This window comes from Oncorhynchus gorbuscha, linkage group LG16 (assembly GCF_021184085.1).
Source record: "Oncorhynchus gorbuscha isolate QuinsamMale2020 ecotype Even-year linkage group LG16, OgorEven_v1.0, whole genome shotgun sequence".
NCBI classification, from domain to species: domain Eukaryota; kingdom Metazoa; phylum Chordata; class Actinopteri; order Salmoniformes; family Salmonidae; genus Oncorhynchus; species Oncorhynchus gorbuscha.
Window position 1 is genome coordinate 24,516,757 of NC_060188.1, and position 16,871 is coordinate 24,533,627.

At 42.1% G+C, this 16,871-nt stretch overlaps 2 protein-coding genes across 2 annotated transcripts; one reads left to right on the forward strand and one right to left on the reverse strand.

Moving 5' to 3' along the window:
* Positions 1 to 2,465: 2,465 nt before the first annotated feature.
* On the forward strand, positions 2,466 to 12,488 carry LOC123999391 (max-like protein X). The gene is made up of 8 exons (XM_046305151.1): positions 2,466 to 2,791; positions 4,523 to 4,559; positions 4,689 to 4,778; positions 5,135 to 5,244; positions 5,443 to 5,545; positions 5,755 to 5,854; positions 10,531 to 10,732; positions 11,033 to 12,488. Exons 1-8 carry the CDS (start codon positions 2,750 to 2,752, stop codon positions 11,087 to 11,089), a joined length of 741 nt encoding a protein of 246 aa, XP_046161107.1. The 5' UTR covers positions 2,466 to 2,749; the 3' UTR covers positions 11,090 to 12,488.
* On the reverse strand, positions 12,446 to 16,846 carry LOC123999392 (homologous-pairing protein 2 homolog). Its single transcript, XM_046305152.1, has 8 exons — positions 16,724 to 16,846; positions 16,412 to 16,512; positions 16,229 to 16,318; positions 13,520 to 13,631; positions 13,294 to 13,439; positions 13,160 to 13,213; positions 12,830 to 12,889; positions 12,446 to 12,665 (listed from the first exon to the last, which is right to left on the reverse strand). Exons 1-8 carry the CDS (start codon positions 16,743 to 16,745, stop codon positions 12,609 to 12,611), a joined length of 642 nt encoding a protein of 213 aa, XP_046161108.1. The 5' UTR covers positions 16,746 to 16,846; the 3' UTR covers positions 12,446 to 12,608.
* Between the last annotated feature and the right edge of the window lie 25 nt (positions 16,847 to 16,871).

A 16,871-nucleotide genomic window follows, 5' to 3' on the forward strand; every position in this document is an offset into this window, starting at 1 on the left:
GAGTAAAGTGGAGGGGTGGAGAGAGGAGACTGAGGGAGAAGCAGAGAGGGTGTGGTTGGAGAAGATGGACAAGAGAGTAAAGTGGAGGGGTGGAGAGAGGAGACTGAGGGAGAAGCAGAGAGGGTGTGGTTGGAGAAGATGGACAAGAGAGTAAAGTGGAGGGGTGGAGAGAGGAGACTGGGGGAGAAGCAGAGAGGGTGTGGTTGGAGAAGATGGACAAGAGAGTAAAGTGGAGGGGTGGAGAGAGGAGACTGGGGGAGAAGCAGAGAGGGTGTGGTTGGAGAAGATGGACAAGAGAGTAAAGTGGATGGGGTGGAGAGAGGAGACTGAGGGAGAAGCAGAGAGGGTGTGGTTGGAGAAGATGGACAAGAGAGTAAAGTGGAGGGGTGGAGAGAGGAGACTGAGGGAGAAGCAGAGAGGGTGTGGTTGGAGAAGATGGACAAGAGAGTAAAGTGGAGGGGTGGAAAAAATAAGGGATAACGGAAGACTACATAGGTGTATTGTCATATGAGCTAGGAAGTAACTACACGTATCTGGCCTCGTGAATGGTCTGTGCATGCAAAATGGTAGAGGGTGGATTAAGTAAGGCATTTTTATCATTACTTTCTTGACTTTCCATTGTTAGGAAACCACTACCAGAACATAGCTTGTGGGAATGTGAGTGCAGTTGCTTTTTACACAGTGTACCCTCAAAGAACATTCCAAGAGCGCTACCCTGTGTCAGATATTCACATTGCTACCCTTAGTGAAGCCAAGGCAAAATTGCCCATGTTGTTACCATGTGGTGGTGAATCAATTGCTGACCATCAGAACACCAACAAGGTCTTAGTAGACACTTTCTACCAGACCTAATTGATTAATGTCACTGACTGGCCACTCACCAGTGTTGTAGCGCAAAATCAGCCACGACTGCGTGGCCACGCAAAATCACCCACGACTGCGTGGCCACGCACGCCTCCAACTCAATCGTCAAGTTTGCGGACGACACAACAGTGGTAGGCTTGATTACCAACAACGACGAGACGGCCTACAGGGAGGAGGTGAGGGCCCTTGGAGTGTGGTGTCAGGAAAATAACCTCACACTCAACGTCAACAAAACTAAGGAGATGATTGTGGACTTCAGGAAACAGCAGAGGGAACACCCCCCTATCCACATCGATGGAACAGTAGTGGAGAGGGTAGCTAGTTTTAAGTTCCTCGGCATACACATCACAGACAAACTGAATTGGTCCACTCACACTGACAGCGTCGTGAAGAAGGCGCAGCAGCGCCTATTCAACCTCAGGAGGCTGAAGAAATTCGGCTTGTCACCAAAAGCACTCACAAACTTCTACAGATGCACAATCGAGAGCATCCTGGCGGGCTGTATCACCGCCTGGTACGGCAACTGCTCCGCCCTCAACCGTAAGGCTCTCCAGAGGGTAGTGAGGACTGCACAACGCATCACCGGGGGCAAACTACCTGCCCTCCAGGACACCTACACCACCCGTTGTTATAGGAAGGCCATAAAGATCATCAAGGACATCAACCACCCGAACCACTGCCTGTTCACCCCGCTATCATCCAGAAGGCGAGGTCAGTACAGGTGCATCAAAGCTGGGACCGAGAGACTGAAAAACAGCTTCTATCTCAAGGCCATCAGACTGTTAAATAGCCACCACTAACATTGAGTGGCTGCTGCCAACACACTGTCATTGACACTGACCCAACTCCAGCCATTTTAATAATGGGAATTGATGGGAAATGATGTAAATATATCACTAGCCACTTTAAACAATGCTACCTTATATAATGTTACTTACCCTACATTATTCATCTCATATACATATGTATATACTGTACTCTACAACATCGACTGCATCCTTATGTAACACATGTATCACTAGCCACTTTAACTATGCCACTTTGTTTACTTTGTCTACACACTCATCTCATATGTATATACTGTACTCGATACCATCTACTGTATGCTGCTCTGTACCATCACTCATTCATATATCCTTATGTACATATTCCTTATCCCCTTACACTGTGTATAAGACTGTAGTTTTGGAATTGTTAGTTAGATTACTTGTTGGTTATCACTGCATTGTCGGAACTAGAAGCACAAGCATTTCGCTACACTCGCATTAACATCTGCTAACCATGTGTATGTGACAAATAAAATTTGATTTTGATTTGATTTGATTTGGTAAAAAAATAAAAAAAAAAACGGCAGCAGGCCTACTTCCAGATATGAGGAGGCTATGACTTTTGGCCAATTACATCAGATTTTCATAACATCAGATATTTTTCAGGGCTGATCTGATTGGTCCAATTATAGTGAAAGCAATATCAGAATTGGGCTGCCAGTGTAAACGCAGCCATATGCGGCGTTCACAAAACGGGGAATTCTCCGACTTCCGACATGAGTACGTTCAAAACAACTGGAAACTCTTGAGAGAAAAAAAAACGATCTCCGAGTGGGAAAATCGATTTGAACGGTCATCCAATACGGAAATCCAACTTTGGAACCCGGGCTTTCCATATATCCGACTTTCCCATCCTAAGACCACTGACATCATGATTTGACCGAGTTCCCCGTTGTTTTGAACGCGGCAATAGATCCCTACGGCCTATAAACATGCTCACTTTCTTGCACTTATTTGAGGCCGTATGTCATACTGTGTGAACCAGCAGAGGGCGTAGTTCCCTTTCTCTAAATTGTTTTTCCACCGCATGACGCTCTCGAACAGCTGCTGATTCCAAGATGACGGATCCTACAGCATCGCCGGAGGATCACTGGAACAAAGTAAGCTTGCTAGTTTAGACAAATGAGACGTGAGGACAAAGACGCGGTGTATGCTACTGCCATATAATCGTAGCAAGAATACAGTGTTTGTAATTTGTTACACTTGGCGTGTGTTAGCTAGCTAACAGGTAGCTAGCTAGGTACTAGCGCTTTTGTTTGACTCTTTTCAAGCTTCTTCCCCTTTCGTTACGGTTTTGGTCAACTGCTGGCTAGTTGGCCAGCTTGTAGGTTAGTCCTAGTGGACCAGACGGGGGAATTTGTCTGGATGGACAGTGTTTAATTCTGCAAATGGTACACTCATTATATATCCACAGTTAAGTTACTAAATAAACTTTACAAAACGCTGTTGGTGTGTACAGTTTACGTACACGTCACGATGTACATGTACGCAACGCATGTTTGCCGAGGTTGTGTACATGTTTTTGCCAAGAATTACTTGCCATATTTCAGCCTTGTCTGCACTGACCGCATAGGGACTTAGGGGCTACTAGTAACTAGCTGCCACCTAGCAGCGGTGTAAACATACTTTAAAGTATTACTTAAGTAGTAGGGGGTATCTGTACTTGACTTTTCTATTTATATTTTTGACAACTTTTTTTTTTACTTCACTACATCCCTAAAGAAAATTATGTATTTTGTACTCTATACAAGTTACATTTTGAATGTTTAGCACAACAGAAAATTGTGAAATTGACGCACGTATCAGGAGAACATCCCTATTTGTCCCTACTGTCTCCGATCTGGCGGACTCACTAAACACAGATGCCTCATTTGTAAAGATGTCTGAGTGTTTGCGTTTGGCCCTGACTATCAGTAAAGAAAATGGTGCGGTCTAGTTTGTTTAATATGAGGAATTTTTAATTATTTATCATTTTACTTTTGATACTTAAGTATACTCAACCGTCTAATTTTAGACATTCTGCTTACATGAATCAAATTAGTGGTGTATTCATTCCGCTGATTATGTTTCTTAAACAGAAGCAAACGAAACTGGAAGGAACCTACCTGTATTTGACCAATAGAAACTCGTTTTAGTTGCAGAATATAACTGTTTGGACAAATGATTACACCCCAGGACTACTGTCAATGGATTATGTTTATGCATATTGCTGTGTTTGTCTGGGGATTCGATTAAAGTGAAAGTTGCTTGAATCAGTTTCGGAACCGGTGCCCTGTGCAAAGTCCACGGCGAAGTTTAGAATCCTACTCTACTTTTCAGCTAATCGGAACTAGGAAACTCGAAAATGTCTGAATTGCTAACTTGTTGAACGCGGCACGTTTATAACTAAAACCAGGTAGCAAATCTGACATGATCGAGTTTCCTAATTCAGACTAGCACGTGAATGCGGCAGAAATCGGCTGAAAAGTATAGAAGGACTCTGTTTCCACATGCGAAAGTGATTGCTTTTGATTAAAATTAAAATTTTATCTGCCTTCCCAATGAAAACTAGTTTGACAATTCAAACATATTTGAAAATAATTTATAGGAAAGATAATTCTGTTTCTGGACAATGCATCTTGCTGCCTTGTTGACATAACCAAGCAGCACAGATTACTGTTCCATTTGAGAAGGGAGCTCCTTCCTTCACTGCTTTTACCGGTTCACGTCACCGGTTCCCCGCGGCTCAGCATAATCGCATCTGCCCATTGAGTGAGACGGGAAAGAGCCTGTTCTCACCTCCTTATCCACTGTCTTATTCTCTCATGTCAACACCTGCCATGACTGAACAGAATGACGGGTCTTTCAGTGACAACGGATTTGATCCCAGTGAGTAGTATCCTTTGTCCTAATTGTTTTACCAAAACGTACATTCTACAGCTAGTAGGCTACCGGTCCAGTGGGTAACTGTTGATTAGTAATTGAATGATGTCTGAGCTCTTCATGTTCTCCATTAAGGTTTATTTGCTGAGAATGCAAGGAAGGGTACTGTGGTCTCCAGGGCTAACAGCATTGGGTCCACAAGTGCCTCATCAGTACCAAATACAGGTACTGTGTTTGTCATTTATGTTTCGACATGAGTTAGGGAATATTTTTAATCGGCGACGTGGTGTGTGTACTGTGACTAAACGGTTTGTGTATGTGAGGCAAAGCTGCATATTTTGTGTCCTGATTCAGAAACGACTATTAATGCAGTGCCCCTTTTATTCATAGTCTTACTCCCTACCCCAACTCTCACTCACTCTCTATTCTTTCTTGTTTTTTCCTATTGCATTTCCAAGTGACCTAGTTTGGTTGTGCGTTGCCCTGCGCTCTCATTGTCCAGTGCTTTATTCTAGCTTGATGTCGGCCTTGAGCCCTAGGGAGGTAGACTGAAACACCTGCTCTTCCTCTCCTCACTGTAGATGATGAAGACAGTGACTACAGGCATGAGACTACATACAAGGAGTCCTACAAAGACCGGCGGAGACAGGCACACACACAGGCCGAGCAGAAGCGACGGGATGCTATCAAGGTTTGGCCTCCGATGGGGAGCGGAACAACAGGAGTGTAGATCATGGGGAGGAGGGTAGTTGTGAGAAGGTTGAAAAATATAAAGGATTGGGGGGGTGAGACTGATCTCTTCCAATAAATTAAGAGGTTTCTTAGGTGGCCAAATGTAATACTTTTGTCAATTCTAAAATCTGTTTGTCGTGTATGTTTGACTCCACAGAAAGGTTATGATGATCTCCAGTCCATAGTGCCCACCTGCCAGCAGCAGTCTGAGTTTGCCGTGGGGATACAGAAGATCAGCAAGGCCACAGTGCTGCAGAAAAGTACAGTATTCTATATAGACCATTGTACTTCTCAACCAGAACTGTACATTTTATTACTGCAAATTGGCATTCCAGCCAGCCTTTTTATAATGTCAACATACTATAAATATTTATAAAGGATCCCACCCTAAGCTGCAATTTTCCTCCCTGATAGAAATGCTTTAAGTCCAGAAATCCCTGACTGGTTGTTTCTGTGCCTCCTGCTGCAGCTATTGACTACATCCAGTTTCTGCACAAGGAGAAGAAGAAGCAGGAGGAGGACATGTCTATGCTGAGGAAGGAAGTGATGGCACTGAAGATCATGAAAACGTTAGTCGCCGGCCCAAAAAATGTGTTACTACAGTGCGATACAATAAAACGTCAAAGCAGAGAGAGAGCGCTGCGGGGTGAATATTAAAGATATTAGCTGTGATAACCTAAATTATACATATTTAATCTAAGAGAGCCTTCAAGGGTATGTTTCATTTACCTGATAACTCATGCATGTGTGTTCATGGTGGATCGCATAATCAAATCAAATGTATTTATATAGCCCTTCGTACATCAGCTGATATCTCAAAGTGCTGTATAGAAACTCAGCCTAAAATCCCAAACAGCAAGCAATGCAGGTGTAGTAGCACGGTGGCTAGAAAGGCCAAAACCTAGGAAGAAACCTAGAGAGGAACCAGGTTATGTGGAGTGGCCAGTCCTCTCCTGGCTGTGCCGGTCGGAGATTATAACAGAACATGGCCAAGATGTTCAAAAATGACCAGCATGGCCGAATAATAATAATCACAGGCAGAACAGTTGAAACTGGAACAGCAGCACGGCCAGGTGGACTGGGGACAGCAAGGAGTCATGATGTCAGGTAGTCCTGAGGCATGGTCCTAGGGCTCAGGTCCTCCGAGAGAGAGAATTAGAGAGGGCATACTTAAATTCACACAGGACACTGGATAGGACAGAAGTACTCCAGATATAACAAACGGACCCTAGACCCCCCGACACAAACTACTGCAGCATAAATACTGGAGGCTGAGGCATAGGCTATATCAGGTCAGCCCTGGCAGATGGGCCATATCAGAGGGGGAAATGCCTCAGCCCACATTCTGCTCCAGCAGAGAAGTCCAGGAGAGCAGTCAGCGGGGTTGGTTTTACCCAAACAACAATTGGGACATGACCCTCAGAGCGTTTTACTGCGGAGGGAGGCCCCTCATACAGGAACATCTGAATGGCTTGAACTGCTGTCTAATCCATTTATTTTCCTGAAGACACAGCATCATTTTATAAGTTTAGAATTGTGCAGTCTATGCTATTATTTGACAGCATCCGGGTTCTACGCTGACCTTTGTTTTTACAAGGAGCACGTGTGCGCCTAAGTTGAGAAATGTAAGTGCACACAGAAATTTAAGAGCATAATGAAAAATGAGGTTTTAAAGCTAGAATCCTACATGTTCTAGGTGCACTGGTGTGCCTAAATTAGAATTCCAGGCCGCACAGCAAAAACATTTATGTGCATATGCGAGTAAAATGGTGGCAGTGTAGAGCGTTGAATATTAACTATCATAGTTGTGTAAATATGATGACATTAGCACTGTCAGTAGCTAGGTTTCCATCCATTTCATGCAAATAAACTATGCACATTTTCCCACCAGAGATGTTTTTCCACCATATAAACTTGTTGCGGATAAAAGGCTGTGCGTGATGACGTAGTGCACATACAAATACCTTTGAGGTAAAATTCCGATTGAACTGAATAGAAAATACAAGTTAAATGGGTTTCCATCACATTTTCAACTCTACTGATGGGTTTCTCCAAATAAATTGTTGTAGAGTGAGGTTCCACTCTGGTATTGGCAGTGTGCTCTAGCCAACAGCTCACAGATACAGTGAGGGTTTAGCCTTCATGGCAGCTTTGTCAAATGGCAGCTTGATATTAATTGGAAAGGAGCATCAGGCTCATCAACTTGCACTTTCACCACCCTGAAGTTCATTAATCTGTGGTGTAATAAACGGCATGCTTTCCCATTGCGTTATAGTGGGATGAACACACGTCATCTCGTGACAAATTTACTTCGATATGATGGTTATTATATTGATGTTTGCTCATTAAAAGCTTTTCCACTGACATCAATTTTAGACACAAAGATCCCACCTTGTCTGGCGTATTTGGTTTTGTCTGCATTTTGGAAAGCTTACCGACACATTTTCTGTTTCAATCAAGCCTGTTGTGAATTTAAAAATAAAAAAAATAATTATCTGACATGTACTCTACACGCATTAAAAAGTTTGATGGAAACCTATTCAGTCTGTCTACAAACAGGCTCTCAAAGTGCTTGATAGGAAGCCCAATAGCCATCATCATTGTCACATCCTTAGAAAGCATGAGCTCTTGAGTTGGGAAAATCTTGTGCAATACACCGACGCATGTCTTGTATTCAAGATCCTTAATGGCCTGGCTCCCCCTCCACTCAATATTTTTGTTAAACAGAAAACCCAGACATATGGCAGCAGATCCACAAGGTCTGCCATGAGAGGTGACTGTATAGTTCCCCTAAGGAAAGGCACCTTAAGTAAATCTGCATTCTCTGTGAGAGCTTCCCATGTCTGGAATACACTGCCATCAGACACACATAACTGCACCACATATCACACTTTCACAAAATGCTTGAAGACCTGGCTAAAGGTCAATCAGATTTGTGAACATGATCCCTAGCTGTGTGTTGCCGCTTTCCATGTTGTCTGTTGTCTGTAGCTTGTGAGGTGTGGAAACACTGTTGCTTTTATGAATTTTGTTTTGCTGCTTTTTGTTCTGTCTGTATGCTATGTCTTGCTTGTCCTATGTTGCTCTGTCTGTATGCTATGTCTTGCTTGTCCTATGTTGCTATGTCTTGCTTGTTCTATGGTGCTATTGTCTATATTGTAATTGTTTTTAATAACCTGCCCAGGGACTGCGGTTGAAAATTAGCCGGCTGGCTAAAACCGGCACTTTTTTACTGAAACGTTGATTAATGTGCACTGTCTCTGTTAAAATAAACTAAACTATACTAAACCTGGTTAGAAATGGTCAGATGTAGTTGAGCAGGTTACTTAAACAATAAGGCCTGAGGAGGTGTGGCACAGTGCCTGGATCCAGCCCTTAGTGGTATACAGTGTCTTCAGGAAGTATTCACACCCTTTGATTTATTCCACAGTTTGTTGTGTTCGAACCTGAATTCAAGATGGATTAAATTATACAGTACCAGTCAAGTTTGGACACACCTACTCATTCAAGGATAATAGTGGAGACATCAAAACTATGAGAAAGCAGTAACCAAAAAAAGTGTTAAACGAATCTAAATTTATTTTAGATTCCTCAAAGTAGCCACATGCTGAGCACTTGTTGGCTGCTTTTGCTTATCTCTGCGGTCCAACTCATCCCGAACCGTCTCAATTGGGTTGAGGTTGGGTGATTGTGGAGGCCATGTCATCTGATGCAACACTCCATCACTCTCCTTCTTGGTCAAATAGCCCTTACACAGCCTGGAGGTGTGTTGGGTCATTGTCCTGTTGAAAAACAAGTGATAGTCCCCCAACGCAAACCATATGGGATGGTGTATTGCTGCAGAATGCTGTGGTAGCCATGCTGGTTAAGTGTGCCTTGAATTCTAAATAAATCAGTGTCACCAGCAAAGCACCATCACACCGGCTCCTCCATGGTGGGAACCACACATTGCGGAGGTCAACCGTTCACCTACTCTGTGTCTCACAAACCAAAAATCTCAAATTTGGACGCATCGGACAAAGGACAGATTTCCACCGGTCTAATGTCCATTGCTCATGTTTCTTGGCCCAAGCAAGTCTCTTCTTATTGGTGTCCTTTAGCAGTGGTTTCTTTGCAGCAATTTGATCATGAAGGCCTGATTCACGCAGTCTCCTCTGAACAGTTGTGTCTGTCACTTGAACTCAGAAGCATTTATTTGGGCTGCAATGTCTGAGGCTGGTAAGTCTCTAATGAACTTATTCTCTGCAGCAGTGGTAACTCTGCGTCTTCCTTTCCTGTGGCGGTCCTCATGAGAGAGCGTTTTATCATAGCGCTTGATGGTTTTTGCGACTGCACCAGGAACTTTCTTAAAATTGTCCGTATTGACTGACCTTCATGTCTTAAAGTAATGATGGCCTGTTGTTTCTCTTTGCTTATTTGAGCTGTTCTTGCCATAATATGGACTTGGTCTTTTACCCAATAGGGCTATCTTCTGTATACCACCCCTATCTTGTCACAACACAACTGATTGGCTCAAATCTATTAACAAGGGAAAAAAATCCACAAATTTTACATTACACACTTTTTTTCACCCATCTAAACACAGTACCTTAAAATGGCAAAGTGAAAACATTTTTGTTGAAGGTTTAGCAAATTTATTGAAAAGTAAATACAGACATTGTCTAATTTACTTAAGTATTCACACCTCTGAGACAATATGTTAGAATCACCTTTAGCAGCTATTACAGCTGTGAGTCTTTCTGGGTAAGTCTCTAAGGGCTTTGCACACCTGGATTGTACAATATTTGCACTGTCTAATTGGTTGTTAATCATTTTACTTCAGAACTTATTTTGGCTTGCCATAACAAAGGAGTTGAATAGTTAATGACTCAAGACATTTCAGCTTTTCATTTTTCATTTGTTTGTAAAAAAAAGTGTGTAATATATATATATATATATATATATATATATATATATATATCTCAATTTAATCTATTTTAAATTCAGGCTGTAACGCAACAAAATTGAAGTCATGGTGAAGTATCATAACTTTCTGAAAGCACTGTATTGGCTGCATGCCATAAACCAAGGTGCCTTATTGCTATTATAAACCAGTCAACAACATGAATATAGCAAGAAATATATATTGTGTCATACCCGTGGTATATTGTCTGATATACACACGGCTGGAATTCTGTTTCAGCCAATTAGCATCCAGTACCCAAACTACCCGGTTTATAATACGTGTTTAACCTGTGTGTTGTAGGAACTATGAGCACATAGTGAAGGCCCACCAGAACAACCCTCAGCAGGGGGAGGAGCAGGTGTCGGACCATGTCAAGTTCAGCGTGTTTCAGAGCATCATGGACTCCCTGTTCCAGTCCTTCAGCAGGTCTGTGTCTGTGGCCAGCTTCCAGGAGCTGTCCGCCTGCGTCTTCAGCTGGATCGAGGAGCACTGCAAGCCTCAGGTAGGACACTCAATATACGGTACTGCTGGGGGATTCTCGCTGCTGGTGGATGGATGGTGCACCAAATCATGTAAGGTTTTATTTAAGGTAATGGTCTTTGTGATAATCATGGCATTTTGGTGTATTTTCTGCTCAAGGATGGTATTTTGCACTTCCGTCTGACCCCAACAGGTCAAAACTATCACCACTGTAGGCTATAATTGACATGCCAGCCATCCTGTCTTGCTCTGAGGATGGATGACTGACTATATTGAGTTGACAGCTGTGTAAGGTAATCCATATTTCTCTTTTCCTTCCCAGACATTGCGTGAGTTTGTGGTGGGAGTTCTCCGGCAGCTCAACAGCCAGCTGTATTAATGCAGCCAAGGCGTAAACTCAGGACAGGAATCTCCCCTCAGGGATGGAGCCGGGGCCTACCCTGGGTTCTCAGGGTCTGGTAGAGACCTCACATCAGTCTATCGTGTTCCCTCCTGGCCTGCAGTATTTAAGTTGTTAACGCTTACTCAACTCACCACCAGTCTGCAGCAGGGTTGGGTGTTTCCTGTCTAGTCAGGTCAAATCCAGCCCAGCATTGTCTGTGGTTTTAGTCATCAGGGTTTTTTGTTGCAGAACAGAGTTGTTAAACAAGGCAAATGGCCGCTTGCTTGTAAACGTTCCCTAATGTTTACATTCACCACAAATCGGGTTGGAACCACATTTTATTTTTTAATTGTTCCATTCCAAACCTCTTTTTTTGTTCCAGTGTTCAAATCAGCATAAAGCTCTGAACGGGTCAAATCAAATCCAAGAGTTGTGAGTTAAAATATTCAATTCAAACCAGTTGTGATGGTATGAGAATTGTTAAATGTTCATCATTGATTGTGATGTTATGATTGCTGTTGTGTCCATGCTGTGACAGAATCAAGCATATCTGTAAGTCTGTTACTGCAGCCTTTCGCCTTTTCATCTTTATTGGTAGAATAGTGATTCATAAATAGTTCTGTATTAAAACAGAATCTCTGGCCAGGATTCAATCAGATTAGCGGTAAACGAATAGCTGATCATTACTTTTGTTTAGGTGGTGTTGGAGGTGTAACTGCGTTTTATTAAAAATGTATTTAACTGACTTGCCTAGTTTAATAAAAGTTAAGAACAAATGATTATTTACGGTGAAGGTGTTAGAGCTGTCAAATCCACAAGAAGCTCCTGGCGTTGCCATTGGATGCAGCACCAAGTCGCATTCGTAGAAATCCCTTACAGAAGGTGAACTGTGAGAAATCCCGATGTCATTTCTATGTAGCCGACACTTTCTTGTTCTGAACTTGTAAGGTGGCTGGAATATAAGGACGGGTATGGTTTCATGACAACGACCACAAGAGCAGCCGCTTACCAATTTGACAGCTCTAACACAGTTACACCACCTAAAAAAAAAGCAATGTTTGTCGGCTGATGCAGGTTGCCAGAGATCTGATTGAATCCTGGCCTCAAACAGTCAATCATGTAAAAATGTAATGTGAAGAATTTGGTGATTGATTTTGACAATGTGCTCAGGAGAACTTGTACCAAATGTTTCAGGACCTTCTGGTAAACCTTAACAGATGTGAATGTTTAATATGTGTAATCACCAGACTTTAAAAAGGGATTTTATACCACAAGTCTTTGTGCTGGCATCAATAAATCAGGTCTGTTACTTTTTTTTTTTGCTGATTTGGACAAGAATTTGATTAAAGTATTTCATATGAATGATTTTTAATTGCAAAATAAACTTTAAAGTATACACCTGTACAAGGTATTTTATTACAAAACATTAAATTACTCCTGAAATGAGTTGATGGCATAATACTCCCTCGGAATTGACATTCAAGTCAAAAGTAAACAAAGATCCTCCAACATTCTGTCAGGTACTTGGCATAGTCACTTTACAGTCCTCATCAGTCTCCACACCAACTTCTTCCTAAACAGAGAACACAAAGATGCTGACATCTCAAGTTGACAAATATAGAGTTAACATTTATCTGCCTCATGGTGATGAACAATATCTTGTTTCCCAAATAAAAACAATAGAATTGATGTGTAGAACTGTCACTGTAGAGCTGTATGTTTTGCAGAGCATCTTACTAGAAATTGCTTCTTGGTCTTGGGGTATCCCTCCAAAATGGAACCCATCATATCAGATGCCTGAGAGGAGCAGAGACAGAATCAGACTATTTGTTCTGGTTTATCCTGCTCTGGCACAAATACTCTTATGGCTTTGATCAAGTAAGGGCTCTATTCAATCCAAATTGCGGAAGTACAGCGCGTAAGGCAATGTTCCTGCGTTTAGCGGAGACTGCATTCACGGTAAACGGCACATGTCTGCTTGATCGGGAATGACCTTTACATTTTATCACACAATCCGTACCACGTCAGCAATACAGCTGGAATAGAGCCCTAAAATAAATAAATCACCAGTCTCTTCCTCTTCTTCCACTCTTTCACGTAGAGATGTCTCTCCTTGTAAACCTGATGGAAAGACGCATGAGCACAGTATGTATATAGGGGGGGTGTTTGCATTTGAACCCAGGTTCGATTGTGACCCATACCATCTCCTTCTGCTCTGGTGTGACATGATTGGTCGCCGACTTGATCTTCTCCAGGTGCTCCCTGTAAGCAGAACACTCTGCTTTCAGCTCCTTGATCTCTGACATCATTTCCTCTGTGGTCAGGGAGCTGTTGAGCTCCTTCAGCTCTGCGATCAAGAGATAAGAGTATGTCAGATTGTCCAGTGTGTGGGTAGGGTGCTGATAGGGCCAAAGAGGGGAGCCCTACCTGCGTCCAGTTGTCTGCAGCCCTGAGAGACAGCCTGCACCTGTGTGCTGAGGTCAGAGATGCGACTGTCGATGGCCTTCAGATCTGCCTCACTCACCTCTGCAAACTGGGCCTGTTGGCAGGCAAATATATTCTGGTAGTTACTTTTACCGGTTAGTTTTTTAATTGCTTTGGTGCCATTTTCAACTCTTAGTTCAAAACAGATCATCAAAGAGGCAGTCAACACATTTTCAATTGACTATAAACACAAAAATCTGTCACTTTGTCATCAAACTTCACACTGCTTTACTACAATTGTATTGGCCAATACAGAACTGTAATAGCCATAATATATACATTTACATAGACACTTATCCAAAGTGACAAAACCCCACACATTTTGGTATGTGTCCCCAGTGGGAATCGAATCCACAACTCTGCTGTTGTTAGTGCCACGAGCTTATGAACTGAGCCACGTACAGGGCCACTACAATACATAAGTACAAAACTATGAAATACTTGATTATACTTAATACAACACAGGTGGAAGATGTATGCTTACCATCCCCATGTGAGAACCACCCTCATTCAGGCCATGGCTGAGGCATGCAATGATTTAAATCCAGACCTACAGTACCAGTCTAAGGATTGGACACACCTTCTCATTCAAGGCTTTTTCTGAATTTTGACTATTTTCTACAATGTAGAATAATAGTGAAGACATGACAACTATGAAATAACACATGCAGAATCAAATAGTAACCAAAGAAAAGTGTTAAACGAATCAAAACATATTTTATGAGATTCTTCAAAGTAGCCAGCCACCCTTTGCCTTGACAGCTTTGCACACTTGGCATCATCAACCAGCTTCATGAGGTAGTAACCTGGAATGCATTTAAATTAACAGGTGTGCCTTTTAAATATAATTTGTGGAATTTCTTTCCTTCTTAATGCGTTTGAGCCAGTGGTGTTGTGACAAGGTAGGTAGGTATACAGGGTATACAGGAGATAGGCCTATTTGGTAAAAGACCAAGTCCATATAATGGCAAGGACAGCTCAAATAAGCAAAGAGAAATGACAGTCCATCATTACTTTAAGACAGGAAGGTCAGTCAATATAGAACATTTCAAGAACTTTGAAAGTTTCTTCAAGTGCAGTTGCAAAAACCATAAAGCGCCACGATTAAACTGGCTCTCACGAGGACCGCCACAGGAAAGGAAGACCCAGAGTTACCTCTGCTGCAAGAAGATAAGTTCATTTGAGTAAACTGCACCTCAGATTGCAGCCCAAATAAATGCTTCACAGAGGCCAAATAACAGACACATCTCAACATCAACTGTTCAGAGGAGACTGCATGAATCAGGCCTTCATGGTCGAATTGCTGCAAAGAAACCACTACTAAAGGACACCAATAATAAGACTTGCTTGGGCCAAGAAACACGAGAAATTGACATTAGACCAGTGGAAATCTGTCCTTTGGTCTGATGAGTCCAAATGTGAGATCTTTGGTTCCAACCGCTGTGTCTTCGTGAGACGCAGAGTAGGTGAATGGATGATCTCCACATGTGTGGTTCCCACCATGATGCAGGTGTGAAGGTGCTTTGCTGTTGACACCATCTGTAATTTATTTAGTATTCAAGGCACACTTAACCAGCATGGCTACCACAGAATTCTGCAGTGATATGTCATCCCATCTGGTTTGCGCTGAATGGGGTTATGATTTGTTTTTCAACAGGACAATGACCCAACACACCTCCAGGCTGTGTAAGGGCTATTTGACCAAGAAAGAGTTTGATAGAGTGCTGCATCAGATGACCTGGCCTCCACAATCACCCGACCTCAGCCCAATTGAGATGGTTTGGAATGAGTTGGACTGCAGAGTGAAGAAAAAGCAGCCAAAAAGTGCTCAGCATATGTGGGAACTCCTTCAAGGCTGTTGGAAAATCATTCCTCATGAAACTGGTTGAGAGAATGCCAAGAGTGTGCAAAGCTGTCAACAAGGGGGTAGCTACTTTGAAGAAACTCAAATATGTTTGTTTAACACATTTTTGGTTACTACCTGATTCAATGTGTTGTTTCATAGTTTGTAGAAAATACTAAAAATAAAGAAAAACCCTTGAATAAGTAGGTGTGTTCAAACTTTTGACTGGTACTGTATGTGAGGCTTGGATAGAAAATTATCAATTTTTATGGGTAGTGCAAGTGTATTGCCTAATGTGAAAACAGTACTGTAATTTACAGTACTGTAGCATACTACATTCAAAGGGCAATTTTGAAACATCTTACAGTTTCTGCCATTGGAGTATGTTAAAATAAGAAAATATCATTATGTTGTGTTTTGGTGATCAAACCAATGTACTCATTTCACAGTAAACTTATGTTGGATCAATGGTTGTGTGGTGAAAGAGATCTCCAAACAAAATGAATGAAGGGTATTGAATGGAAGACTGGCTGCTTACAAGTGTCAACAGTTGAGTTTTTTTTAAACAAATTCCCCACATACTTGTGAAAATAGCACCAAAGAGAGAGAAAAAAACGAATCACCAAAACAGAAAAGATTCAGATCAGCAGTGGCTACATATTTCCATCAACATATACAATACACATTCACGTGCTGCTCTGATACTCAGCCTCAACATATACAATACACATTCACGCGCTGCTCTGATACTCAGCCTCAACATATACAATACACATTCACGTGCTGCTCTGATACTCAGCCTGGATCACCTGATCAGCAAAGTAGATCTTTTGCTTCCCATAGGTTTTCTCTTTGATCTTCCCTTCCAGTGCCAACTGTTCCATGGCTTTAACCACAGCCTACCAGGATAGGAATGAGTAATCAAATATACATTTTAATTTATACATGCTGAAAATCGTATCACTGGCTCAGAACAGTTTAGCCTTGCTCACCGTCTTTCCCAGGCCGTGCTGCTTCTGTAAATTGTTAAAGACATCTTGGGCACTGTAAGGACGGTTCTTCTCGTTCAGGTAAGCAAATATGACTGTTAAACCTGACAATAAAAACACAAAACAGTGACCTGTATAACGTCTAGCTGTTGTATGGATTTATCAGTGCAGGTCAATATGCTAAGTTGCTTTACTGGCTCTAACTTGGCTAACGCTAGCTAAATCGGTTAGGAAAACGTCTGTCGTGTTTGGCAACATACCAGACGCAATCAATGTAGCAACCAGGTAAAATAAAATAAATATTAAAACTCATACCTCCGTTGTCTTTTTTGCTCATTTTCTTTATTCTGTGAGCTATAAGCTATCGCAAACTAACTATTTACCTATCTTGAGTTTCGCGCGCTGTGATGCATTGTGGGTGTCCAGGCTTTACCCGCGTCATATCAAAACAAAGCTTGTTTTC